Source organism: Hevea brasiliensis, chromosome 16 (assembly GCF_030052815.1).
Source record: "Hevea brasiliensis isolate MT/VB/25A 57/8 chromosome 16, ASM3005281v1, whole genome shotgun sequence".
NCBI lineage: Eukaryota > Viridiplantae > Streptophyta > Magnoliopsida > Malpighiales > Euphorbiaceae > Hevea > Hevea brasiliensis.
Window position 1 is genome coordinate 47,331,687 of NC_079508.1, and position 14,339 is coordinate 47,346,025.

At 29.0% G+C, this 14,339-nt stretch overlaps 2 protein-coding genes and 1 pseudogene across 3 annotated transcripts; 2 read left to right on the forward strand and 1 right to left on the reverse strand.

The window, feature by feature from the left end:
* The first annotated feature begins 6,837 nt into the window (after positions 1-6,837).
* LOC110655297 (uncharacterized) lies at positions 6,838-10,988 on the forward strand. Of its 2 annotated transcripts, none has more exons than XM_058137842.1 (2): positions 6,838-6,976; positions 10,472-10,988. In XM_058137842.1, the coding sequence occupies exon 2, from the start codon at positions 10,514-10,516 to the stop codon at positions 10,808-10,810; it is 297 nt and encodes a 98-aa protein (XP_057993825.1). In that variant the 5' UTR covers positions 6,838-6,976; positions 10,472-10,513; the 3' UTR covers positions 10,811-10,988. The 2 variants fall into 2 exon arrangements, with proteins under 2 accessions (XP_057993825.1, XP_057993826.1); XM_058137843.1 differs by having other exon boundaries at positions 6,852-6,976; positions 10,475-10,988.
* Positions 10,989-11,629: 641 nt separating this feature from the next.
* Positions 11,630-13,118, reverse strand: LOC110655371 (hevamine-A-like). Its single transcript, XM_021811672.2, is given in 3 exon segments — positions 11,630-11,685; positions 11,688-12,522; positions 13,101-13,118. Coding segments are annotated over 3 exon segments (909 nt in total).
* On the forward strand, positions 12,520-14,316 carry LOC110655296 (hevamine-A-like; annotated as a pseudogene).
* Positions 14,317-14,339: the final 23 nt, after the last annotated feature.

Below are 14,339 nucleotides of genomic sequence, written 5' to 3' on the forward strand. Positions count from 1 at the left end.
AAACCTTGTGCAAGCTTATATCAGCTACAACATTATATTATGACTTATCATAATAATTGAGTATTTATTAATGATCTTTAATTTAATAATATTAAAAAATATTTTTAAAATTATAAAATTTCAAATTCAAATTTCAATAATAATAATTGATTATCTCATACACATTTTTTTAAAAAAATTTATATCTTTAATTAAATAGTATTACCACTCATATAGTGTAATTATAATTGAAAGATACCATAAATGAGTTCAATTTCAATTTTTTATTAAAATCACATATTTAGAAAATAAAATTTAAATGCATAATAAATAATAGACAATGATAAAATTGAAAAAAAAATGAATGCTTCCTTAATTTTTTTAAAATGACAAATAAAATGAAAAAAAAATTCTAAAACATCACTTGAAATGAAATGGAGAGAGTAATTGATTTGTTTGTTCATGTTGAATAAGAGAATATGAATGAAAAGAATTTATAATAAACATTATTTTAAGATTTTGGATTGAATATAAACTTTATAAATACATTAATTTTTCTACAATTGAGTTGATAATGAAAATTTAAAAATATATATTACAATAAAGAGAGAATTTTCTTTTAATCTAATGATATAGACATTATTTTTAAAATTATAAAATTTCAAGTTCGAGTCTCAGTTAAAACCAATTATAAGAAGAACCACATTACGTTCTCCCATTCAGAATAACCTTACTGCTAGGCTAACAAACTGGTTGAAATACTTAAGAGAAGTAAAAGGATAATTTATAAACAAATTTTAATTTTTCAAATTTTAATCACTCTCTCATTCATTTTCATTTATACATATGGAGAATCACCAAGAATTTTTCTAAATGTATATGCCAAATTATGATAATTCTCATGGAATCAAGTATGCAATATAAGATATCATCCTCGTGGATGATGGGTAGTTTTTTGCTATTCTTAGTTGGCTATGGGGTGGTAACGTCTATATCCAATCAAAATCAAAGCATTAATTGTCGTCTTATAAGTTAATTTTTGAGTGCTCATAAATCATAAATCAAAAAATAAATAGCCGATGTATTCCTTGAACATCTAACATATTGGCTAATAAATCCTAGATTATGTCCTTAAAAAAAAAAAAAATGGGACATGTTATATTCACAAAGATAATGTCTATGGTCACGAGTAGATACCTTGTGAAAAATCACGTATTCTAACTAACTGATTAATATTTTTATTATTTAAATCCCTTAAATTTAATTAAAATTTATCATTAATTATCTGAGCTCACCTTAAATTCAATTATTGTTATCTTAAAAATACTCAAACTCATTTAATTTTATATATTTAATTAATAATCTATATAAAAATATTTTTTATTAATAATTTATATTTTAAAATTTTAATAATTTTATAAAATATTTAAATTTTAATTATATAAAATATAATATATAAAAATTTACAAATATTATTATAAAAAACATATATTTTATATTTAATTACTTATTTATATAAATGAGTTTAGATAAGTGATACTCAATGTACAAAACTCAAACATGAGCCAAACTTATTATAGATATTATTCATTAAATTCAAATTTGTCACAAACTCGATTATATACGATTAAAATCGTTCTATTAAATTTGATCACATCAAGTATCTATAAATATCTAAACTGTTGCCACCACTAATAATGCCCGAGTTGTTTCAATTCCTATGCAATTGATATGTAATATTTAATTGCCCTGAGGTCTCAAATTGTATAGAAAAACATAGGCAAAGTCGTTTTCTTTTATTTTTTTATTTACTTCGATTAATTTTCAAATTTAAAATCTTAAAATTATAAAAATAATTTCTATACTATTAAACTAAAATTCATGAGAACATTTACTTGGTTATGAGCAAGTGGGTATTATAGTATATTTTTTATATTATATATATAATTCATTTTTTGGCTTGATTTATTAAAAGCAAATTATTTATATATTAAAACTAAAAAAATTTACTTAAAAAAAAATACATCTCTTATGAAGAATAAAAATCAACCTCAATAACATACTTAAAAACTAGAAAAATTATATAGTATTATCGTGATTTTATATCAGTATCTGATATAAAATAGCAAATAAATGATAATTAAATATATACACATATATGTGATTATTATTTTTTTTAAAAAAATTGTAAGATGATTATATATTTTTAGTATCCATATATATATATATATATATATATATATATATATATATATATATATATATATATATATATATATATATATATATATCCACTTACTATTGAATTGTAATTTCATGTAAGTTATCCACTAACACTATATAATTTCTCTGAAAATTGTAGGCCTCCATTAAATGCTCATATCAAATTTGAAATTATATAAAGTGTAAAAGGAAAACAAATATATGATATTCAAAACCCTACTTTTGGGCTTTTTGGAAGAGGTGGACTAATTAAATTACACAAAAAATCAACTTAAACATTATCTTACTATAAATTAAAATAGAAAATTCCATTAAACTGTATTTGATTTTGTTGGACATAAAAGGGTTAAAGGTATAAATAGTATATTTTAATTAAATTTATTCATTTAATATGAATTTAAGATAAAACTGTTAAGGAGATAAAATTTAATTAGAAAATATAAAATTCCATACTATTATAATTTTATGTAAAAGATTTAAAATAAATCACTTGTACAAAATATAATAGCAGTTATATTAATTTGAAAGACCTATTCATATTGATAAAATATTTAATTTGACCATTTGACATGGAGTATGCTCTACTCAATGATAATTTACCACTATTCGATTCAATGGTATTTTTATAAACTTGATCCGGAAACCATAAAACTTTAATATCTTTAAAAAGAGAAAATTTGTATTTCCTACACGAGTAACAAAGCAAAATACCTAACTCTAGGGGTATGCATTATTCAGTTATAACCGAATAATCAACTGAATCGATGAAATTCGATTATTTTGATAAGAGTAAATTCAATTCGGTTTGGTGTTCAATTTTTAATTCAGTTAATTTTGATTTAGAAACCAAACTAACTTAAATAATAGAAATTATATTAATTAATATATTAATTATATTTTATTAATAATATATTATTTATAATTATTATTTTTATGATTTTATAATAATATTTAATTTATAATTATAATCTTATTAAAAATAAATCATATTTATTATTTTTTATAAATAAAAAAATTACAAATATGTTTTTATTAATACTTTATTAAATAATTAATAATATAAAATATGTTTTTTGTTTATTCGATTAGAATTGATAACTGATCAAATATTTTCAGTTTCGGTTAATTTCAATTATTTCTCAATTTCGATTTGATTCGGTTTATTTAATATTTTTAGAGTCAGTTACTGATTCAATTAATTCAAAAATTAGTTTAGTTAATCGAATACTCATTTCTATCTAACTCATAATAAAAAAAAAAAAGGGAGAAAAATAGATTCTCTAGGAAACAATAAATCCTTGCAATGAGAAACTATAAAAAATTCACGGAACAGAGAATACCAAATCCTCGCAAAAGAAGTGATAAAATTCAGGTAAATTAATAAAAATATGACACATACATTTCAAAAGAATACAAATTTAGAAATTATTAAAAAAGTATAAAAAAAGAGGAATAACAATTGATGACAATACTGATCAATGACCATCTCAAAAAGCTCACAAAAGAGAGAGAGAGAGTAGGAAACAGTTTTTAATTAATATTTTAAATTAAATCAAAACATAGCATATAAATTCATTTAAATTTGATTTAAAATTATTTTGCATAATAACTAATTAATAATTTAAATTAATTAACCAGAATCTTCCCGTTTGGTAACCATAGTTAAAGTAGAGAAATAAATGTGGGAAACGATAGGCAGGCGGTAGCTCCATTTACCTCAGGTAATTGAATGAGGTCTGCAACAGGAGACTGCAGACAATAATGCTGCAGACGATGAAGAACAAGAAGTGCCGCACACCTGCTGCAATTTTTAATGGCCTTCCCTTGAATTTAATTATATGAAAACTTTTGAGAATAAGATTTATAACTTCTCAGTAATTTATGATTTTTTTACTTATGATATTTATACATCTAGTCATAATAATGATATTGAAAACACTGTAAGCTATATTTTTAAGGTGGATTGCATATATAATTTTCCATTGTTATATCAATATGTAAAATTTACCACACTAAACCTGTTTAACATTGTGATTTAATTTAAAAAAACTTTTTTATTTTAATTTTTGTTTATTTAATAACAAATAATTTATATATGAAAAATATTTTTTCATAGAAATTATTTTATAAAAAAATATTTTTCATTATTTCATTACAATATTAAATTAACAATATGTAATTATATCGTGCATATATAAATATTTTTAATGAGATTATGAAAAATAATTTTCTCTTTTAAAAATGATTTAATTTTTCATTTAACTGTGACATATTTTTTTATTAATCCATTTCCTAAGTACTCTAAATGCAAGAAAGAAAATACGAAAAGAAATTTTTTTTGTTTAAATATTTTTCACAAAACAAATAGAGCATTAGTACTTTAATTACTAAAAATTATCAAATTTTATTTTAAATTATTTTTTAATACTTTTTAACTAATATATTTAAAATAAAAATATTTTTCTCAACAAAAAATTTAATAATAATGTTAAACAGACATTTAATGATAAAGATTATGCAATTTAAAAGCAGGCATAATAATTTAAGTCTTATTAAATATAATCTCTTATGGGTGATATTTTAGTGATATTATGACTATAAAGTTTTGAGTTAAAGTCCAAATTGAAAACAATTGTAAAGAAAAAAAAAAACAATCTCTCTCTTCTAATAAAATAAATAAATAAATGCACAATTAGTTTTCTTCTATATCCAAATCCAAATGTTGTTGAAACCCAAGCAGCCAAGGCCCAGTCCATCAACTTGAGCCATAGCTAAGCTGTCCACATTCTTTAGATTAGGCCTCAAGCAGTAAAGGAGAGAATTCTATGTTTTACATAAATTTATTAAATAAATTATTTAGTCGAATTGTTTATGATAAATACATAGAAAATAATCATATTATTATAAAATCAAATTAACTGAACTGAAATAATTTAATTATACATCAAACCATTATGAATGCAGCAGCATTTCCTTTAAACAAAAGAATAGAATAAGATATCTCAAATTAAATTTTTAATGCATTAAAATTATTGTTTTAATATTGTAATATTATTATCATAATCAAAGCATGCAATGGGTCAATTTGATTTTCAATTGAATCGAATGAATTTACTAAAATATTGTAATTTATAATTATAGAAATTAAATTAAAAATATAGGAGAAGTCAATTTAAAATTAATGAAAAATTTTTGTTCGATTCAATTCGATTAATTGATTTTGCTGACAGAAAAAATTCATCTCAATTATTCATCTCCTCAAAATTTTGAACAATATATATAATTATTAATAAATCACAAATAATATAACCACAGAATTCACCAATAGCCAAATACCATTCTCTTTTTAAAATATTTTTTATAAAAAAAAATAAATATGTATCTATTTACGAAAACAAAAGAAATATATAAAATAGAATAAGTATATATGGGCAAAGCTTAGTTACTACAATAGACACTTTTTAATTAAAACTATAGTTAAGTCAAAGTCCTATTAGCAAAATCTTCTATAAATTTAATTCATTTACATTAATAAAAGAGCTTTGGATTAAGTTCAAGATAATTAACTCATTAAAATTACTAATATAAGTGATATATATATATATATATATATATATATATATATATATATATATATATATATATATATATATATAAAAGGGTCACAACTAATTTAATAAATAATTTATAAAAGACTAAGACACCCTCAAGTAAATTTTTCATAAATAAAAATATTTGAATTCAATTTAAAATAATTATTCATATTTGTAGCTTATATTATTTTTTGTGTCTATCTTTAGATAGAAGAATAAAATAAAAAATAATAATTTTCTCTTTTATTTATAATTTAAAAAAAATGCATATCGAAACTAATTGTAAAAAAAAAAATATATGCACATTATAATTTTTTTATTAATATGAATCACTTTATGTTCAAATTTTATAAAGTCTATTTGCATCAATTTAATTGTTAATTATATATACTTAGTTAAATATTAAAATTTTCTTTGATTTAATTTTTTTAAAAGTTTATTAAAAAAATTATTTATTCATGAATAATCAGATATTTATTAATATTAAAAAATAATTATATATAAAATAACAAGTGAATAATGCCTACCTCCCTAATAAATTGCATTATTAACTTATTTTTTTATGAGAATAATTACTTTATATTTTATTTAATTTAATTTAATTTAATAATTAAAAACACATTAATCACCTGATAAAGTCAAGTTCGAATCTACACTTTCTTAATCTCCTACTATTTTTTTTAGTAAGTTATCTAGGTAATTTAAATAAAAAAAATTAATTTATTTCAAGAATTACTACTTTATCATGAATAAATGTGCAAAAAAAAATTTATTATTATTATTATTCAATCCAATCAAGACATGAATAATAATAAAAATAATAATAATAATAATAATTCATTCTCCACTATAAAGTCTACGCTAGAAATTTACACTCTAGGGTTGACTTAGATTTTCTACCTTGTGGATCCACCGTCATGCATGCGGCAAAAATTTATGGGTCCTACCCATATATCTTTGGTAACGTGGAACTTTATGATTGGTCTTAGGGTAGGACAACATCTATACGCGCAGCTCAGCTCGTGTCATTCACGGCCTTCTTTTATGCTTTCCAGAATCTGATCCCCACTTCTTTACTCATCCATAAATACAATTGTCTGGTCCCTCACGGATCATCACTTGTTTAACCTCCTTGGAATCTCAAAACAGAAACTGTCATCACCAAAGTTACAACATTTAAGGTTTGTTTCTTGGATCTCAATCATGTTTCTGTCTCTTCCATTCTTATACAACTGTGTTGTTAGATCTCGTCTTTGTTTCTTATCTATGTGTGTCCGTCTGAATCTATTTGTTTGCTGTTTTGGGCTTTCACAAGACATTAACTTTTTGAATTCCAGTTTTTTTTTTTTTTTGTTGAATTGGTTATGGCTTGTTAATGGGTACTCGTTATTTTGATTAAAGATTTTTAGTGTGAAAGACATATCTTAGTTTTAGTTGGAGTTTTAGGGTTGAATAGTTTGTGGACAATGTTGAATTGGGATTTGGGTGAATGGGTCTATAAGATTGGCATTGTCTGATGCCTGCTACTATCCTTCTCTCCTGTTCTTCTGAACCATGGATATCTCAAATGTGGGCAGTTTTCATTTGAACACCTAGAAAATGTATGAGATGTAGGAGAAATCCTTTGGTTTCAAAGGAATGCAATTCAGACACTCGCGCACTTATGTGTGTGTGAATGGAAAGTATTGTGGTCTTTTCTTCAATAATGATTGGAATGTTCTATTTTGTTTATGAAGGAAATTCTCTACCCCTCATTCCTCACCACAATTAGATTCTGTGTTGCATGTTCTTCAGTATGCATGTTGCCCACGAGTTTATCTGAATTTGTGAACATGTCTAACCTCAAGTTCAATGAATCATGCCTTGCATGGAAAATATTGCTCATATTTAAGCATAATATAATTTATCAGTAAATCAAAGAGGTAAGCTTTTAAACTCATAATTATAATGATAATTTAATCTATTCTTTTATTTGTGCCAAACTAACATATATCTTGTGTGAATTGATTGGTTTGCTTATACTTTCTTGAACAGCCTTTCATATACTTTAGGACCAACAACAGACATGTGTACACCCTTCTATCAAAACTATTTTAATTGCTCTGCTCTTTTTAGTTAGAACAGTAGAGCCATATGAAGATATCCTTCTTGTTGTGGAAATCTGTTTGCAAGATCAAGATGTACAAAATGTGTCACTTGGAAGTCCTGTTTGGTTCTAGTTCTAGGCCATCCACAGTATAAACACAAAGAAGAAGATTATGTTCTGATGGATAATGGATTATGAGAATTTAATTGCATATTTATCAAGCAGGAAAAAGAAAATACTATATGATGTCTTGCTAGCAATTAATTCTGAGTTCTGTCTTTCTGAATCTTGGATCTGTTCCAGCCAAAATAACCACACCAGAAAATGAGATTTGCTATTTTCTAAAGGCTCCAGGAGAGAGAATCATCATTGAAAGCACAATGACTAGTTTAATTTGTGGATGAACAGCTACAGCTTCAAATCCATGGTTAAAAATTTGGTGAATGCCATTCTAATGATTCCCTTATAGTGAAATCCAGGGTTGGGCTCCTGATAACACTAATTAACCATTTTCTGGTTCCAATATGAGGAACTCTAAAGGTGTATCCATTCCTAAGGAGTGTTTGTATTAGAAGATCAGTCCTAGTATTATTCATTCCTGGCACAATTAATTTTTGTTATGTTGTGATCTTGAAGAGAGTGTGTGTGATAAATGTGAAGCTCTTTAGTACTTCCGTAATCTTTGTAAGCCGGAACTTCTGCCTTTGCACTGCAGTTTCTTCCCTTTAACATGATATAATCCACTCTCAAATTTTGGGCAAATATACTTGAAATAGGAGAAAATAAAATGACAAAATCTCTTGGGTTGTAGCTCAAATGTTAAAGAATGGGGCAAGATTGGACTTAGGTTTAATTCTTGCCATTTTAAAGACAAAAAGACTGTGAAAGATAGAAAAAGAACAGAGAGATGCTATTGATTCATAACTCTTTTGTGATAGATCTATAATTTTTGCATCTGATGTACAGAGACTGAAATAAAAAAGAGGATTAAGCAACATGATGGCAAATAAGGTTATCCATTTCGCTAAGTACTATTTTTGGATGTAGTAATCTTTGCCAAGTTCATATGTATATACATATATATTGAAACATTCTGTAAAGAATGTGATCTTGAGTAAAGCATATTATTAAGTTACTTAACAGGCTCATTTGTCAGTCGAGTAGTAAATATTTTTATAGCTAGACATGATAGTTGTTCAATAAAATAGTTATTTTTTTAGAAACTTCAATTTGATGAGACTGTTCAGTAATCCTGATTCTGAAATGAAGCACGTGAGAAAGTTAAAAGATGAGTGATGGTCCATGGAGTTGAATGAAACCAGGATTTCATCGTGTAAAGTTGATGTGAATTTGTGGCAGGACAGGATTATGGTAGTTCTTTGATTGCAATTAGCAAAGAGATTGGATTTCTTGCCATCATGATAGATTTTACAGAATGGTGTGAGTTTATTGACACCAATGGATAATAGATTTGTAGTTTAACTTGGTTAGATAGATGAACCATAATTCATTGTAATAGTATCATTTGAGGGTGAGGAACGACATCTACAGATATCAGTATCTGGTCTCTAACTCAGGAACCTGAATAGTAGTTGGGACAACATTCCAGTTTTTCAGAGGCTACTGGGGTGGGGCTATTTGTGCATATACACCCAAATATGTGAGGTCTTATTTGGTAGATAAATATGTAACAACTTTTTGCACTCAAATTACTACCTAATATATATAGACAATAAAAATGTTAAACATACCCATTCATATTAATGAGTCCACATTCATGCATTTGTTTCCCCTCTTATTGCTGTAAAACTTTCTGATCCCTTTTTCTTGCATTAGTAAAGAGTCTGTGGATGGGACCTGAAATAATATTGCGAGAAATTTGAGAGTTGGAGAAACAGCTTCAATTTGTTATTAGTGATCTTTATAAATTATACACCTAGTGTGCTTAAATCTAAGAGAAAGCAATTACAGGGAAAAAAATAGAGCAAGAATGAAAGTGTTTTGTGTGCAAAATTTGGCTATAGTGATCTGGCCTTTGTCATTTGTTGGACTATGTGAGGTGGCATAGGGAATGATGATTGTGGAGGGTTTGGCCAATATGGGCCACAATTGAATTACCCTATTCGGGAGAGGGCATTTAAGTTACTAACTTCAAAAGCTGTTTATGATGCTCCTAAATTAGAAAGGTAAAAGACCTAACCAACAGGAGAGATAAAAAAAATCATTATTTCCAGGTGAAATTGAATTTTCCAGTATTTGTTAATGGTAATTGATCAAAACTTGATGCAGAACTTAAAAAAAATAAAATAAAATAAAATAACATGGAATCTCTTTTTTTCTTTTTTTTCTCTCTTTTTTTTTTAATATGTTGAGGGGGGGAGAGAAGAGTTCCAGACAAGAAGGGAACTGGTGTTATGATGAGGAGAGCACTTTTGATTCTTCAGAGATGTGATTTACATTTTTGTACAAGGATATCGGCTATACTTATGCTTGTAGCACATTCACAAATTCTTTCTTTTTAAAAAATGGCACAATCTAGTTGTGGAATGCTGATATTTTATTTTGTTTGTTCATGGCATGTACCTTCCAGCAGGGCAGATATACTTTATCCCAAAATAGCTGGCGACCAAATATGAGCCTAGCATGTCTTGTATGCCATAGCGTTGAAAGTCCATCACACTCTTTTAGAAGCTATTCAGTCTCAAGCTCTGATAATAAAGGAAGGTGTTCTGCCATTGCAAACTGCATAACCAGGAAGTTATCTCTTCCTCCTCCAAGAGCAACCATTGCATCAACATCCAAAGTGACCCCACAACCAACCAATACAAGTCATGAAATGACAGGACCCCCAAGACTAGTCCGAAGCCGTGCTGTGAGAAGGGATTTGGTGAGAGATTGGAATTTTGATGGGGTAGTGATGGAGCATTAGTTCCTTGGAAAAGAATGCAGGTCTATCCACTAGTAGTATGACGGTATTAGAGCTTTATTTAGCTGTTTTCTCTAGATCGTTCTATGACGGGTGCAATTGAACTCACTTTTCAACTTGAAGAGTTGGAGCATTTGTGACCATTGTAGGAAAATTCAATATAAAACGTTGTTCATATTTCTCCTCTGTCCATATACCATTTCTAGTCATCTTTCACGGTGAAGTTTGAATTTTAGTCCAATGAAGCTTGATTATGGATGGACTTTGATCAATTTGGAAAATAGCTGGTGCAGACTCACAAACTTCACACAGGTTGAGCAAAGAAGCCTTAACTAACAGTGATAAATTTCAAAGCCTTAACTAGGAGATTTTCAAAACCAGTCTCTTTGCTGTAACTTTTGCTTGGTTTTGCGTTCAGCAATCTACGTGGAGGCTCAGATGAGAATAAGAAAAGGAGAGAAACAATGGTTGCTAAAATTGACCTTATTATCGTTCTCTTCAAATGGAAGATTAAATTAGAAAAAGAAAAAGAAAAAAAATACATTCCTTTTAGTTCAAGCATGCCAGATCTCCAGACCACCCTAGAAACTTTCATTTCAGAGTTGCCTGCCCAGTTCAAATCGGGGTGAAATTTTGATTGATGGCAAAAAACCATCCATGAAACTTTTTAGGCATGTTAGCCTTGCATAACTGTGAAATGTTCAAGCAAATGTTCTTTGAGAGCACAAGAGAGCTGCAAATATAACATTTATTGATACATGTATAAAGATTACATATATGGAAGTAATACTAGAACATGTCAACGGAAGACCAATAAAGATTCTAGACGTGGCTCTTGATGGAAGAGCTATATCCACTTTGGTCGTCGTAGTACTGGACCATAGCATCACTCCTCCATACTTAGCAGATCCCTTGATTGCTGGAAGCATATTGGAAGTTAGATCAGGTACAGGAATGAAGCCACTTCCTGCTGTTTCAGGAGATGCAGGTAAACCCAAGAAAATCTTGTTGGCTGGAATGTCTGAACTCCATTGCTTCCAAGCATCTTCAGGATTAGTAACATCACCAGAGGAGTATTGGCAAGGAGGATTGTTGTAGAATTGAACCCAAAAATAATCAAAAAGACCAGTCTTCAGTGCATTTCCTACCCAATAATCAGGGAATGGACACTGAGGAGCTACAGTCAAGTACACTTTCTTTCCTTTTTTGCTATATGCTGAAAGGTACCTTGCAAGATCATCCCAGTACAGGTATGCTCCTCCTTCAATGTCAAAGTCAATTCCATCAAGAACAGCAGGGCCAAGAGGACGAGATGAAGATTTTCCACCCAAAAAGTTGTTCCAGAGGTACGTCGCAACTCGCCTAGCATCATCAACAGAGGCTAGAGAGTAACTGCCGGCACCTCCTCCAATAGAAAGTATCACTTTAACATCTTTGGACTGACATGATTTTATATCAGAACTCAACCCTGTGCAGCCATTACTGTCCGGACTGCAATGACCAGCATGGTTTATTGTGGGAGTCTGACCATTGCCAAAAGATGACGGAAAAGCTATGTTCACATAATCATAGTTACCTGTGGCACAAGTCTCTGCCAAGGTCCCCTCATTTCCATTCTGACCCCAGTAGATAGCTATTCCACCAGCATCAGAACCTGCTGCTAGCACTAGCAATACTAGTGTGAGAATTGACAATTTTTGGAGAGCCCTTTGAAGCTAGGATCACTAGATACCAATTTAGAAGTAGATTTTATGATATGTAGTTGTTGCACAAGAATGGGTTGGAGAAACAGGGTTTTTTTTGGTAGAAAGGAGGATCAAAATCTGAATCAAATCAATTTTGTTGTGTGCTAATGATTCCTTGCCTGAACAATTACTCTGCCTTGTAATTTCAAAGAAGATGTAGATTACAAGTAGACGATATGTTTGAAGCTGAAACCATATCAATTCTGACAGTTATCATGTCACTTAGCTTTTGTCCATTGCTGATAATTATTTGTAGCCATCAACTGCAGCATATTAAGAAGTGACTCAACTCTTGGAATTGTAGAATGCTGAATCCAAGTGGGTTTCGATTGGTTATCTCTTCCAAGATTCGTCACTTGTCCTTTATTTTTCAACCAGTTCTTTCAATTGTAAAAATGAAAGCAGTGGACAAAAGCAAAGAGACAAATTGAGTGATGGCAAAACCTTCCATTGAAAATTTAAGACCTGTTGGCATAAGATAAAAGTAGCCGTTACGGCACACCACAGAAGCATAAGAACAAAATACCGACATCAGAACAGATGCATACATCAGCCATAAAAGCCATGCTTCTCAAGCATCTTAAACTCACAATCTGAATAGGAAGACATTTTCTTCAAGACTTGCAGCTTTCATCTCCAAAATGGCCCAACAAATAGCAGTTTCAATGCCATTCCTCATCCTAGTAATACTAATGCTAGCAAGCAGTTAAAATGCTGGTAGCATTGCCATTTACTGGGGTCAGAATGGAAATGAGGGAACACTAGCAGAAAACCTGTGCCTCCGGAAAGTATGATTTTGTCAACATAGCTTTTCTATCCACTTTTGGCAGTGGTAGAACTCCAATGATAAATCTTGCAGGCCATTGCGATCCTTACAGTAATGGCTGCACTGGCCTAAGCGCCGACATAAAACAATGTCAATCCAAAGGCATCGAAGTAATGCTTTCCATTGAAGGTTGTGCTTGTAGCTACTCTCTTGCCTCTTCAGAGGATGCCAGGTAAGTCGCAGCTTACTTATAGAATTAACTTCTTGGGAGGACAATCTCAATCTTCGTCTCGTCCTTTAGGATCTGCTATTTTGGATGGAATCGACTTTGACATCGAAGGAGTTTCAGGCCTGTATCGGGATGACCTTGCAAGGTGGCTCTCAGGATATAGCAAGAAAGGCAATAAGGTATACCTCACAGCAGCTCCACAATGCCCTTTACCTGATGCATCAGTGGGAAATGCCCTGAAAACAGGCCTTTTTGACAACGTTTGGGTCCAACTCTGCAACAACCCACCTTGCCAATTTGCACGCAGTAATATTAGCAGTCTTGAAGATGCTTGGAAACAATGGAATTCTGATATTCCAGCCACCAAGATTTTCTTAGGTTTGCCTGCTTCTCCTGAGGCAGCGGGCAGTGGCTTCATTCCTGTACCTGATCTAGCATCCAGGATGCTTCCTGCCATTAAGGGTTCTTCCAAGTATGGTGGTGTAATGCTTTGGTCTAAATACTATGATGATCAAAGTGGCTATAGTTCTTCCATCGAGAATGATGTCTGAAATTATAATTATATCTATCTTGTCAGGTTTCAGTACAAATTCTGAATAAATTGCCACCAATACTTCTTATTAACCTATATTTTGTTTTCGTTAATTTGATTTATGATTAAAATTCAAACTCAGTAACTTATAAATTTAGAGACTAATTAATCAAGTATTATTAAATTAAAACTTATTAATTTCTTAATTAATTTTTTAGGATATAGACATTGTTGTGATGGAATCTATTTTTTAATTATTT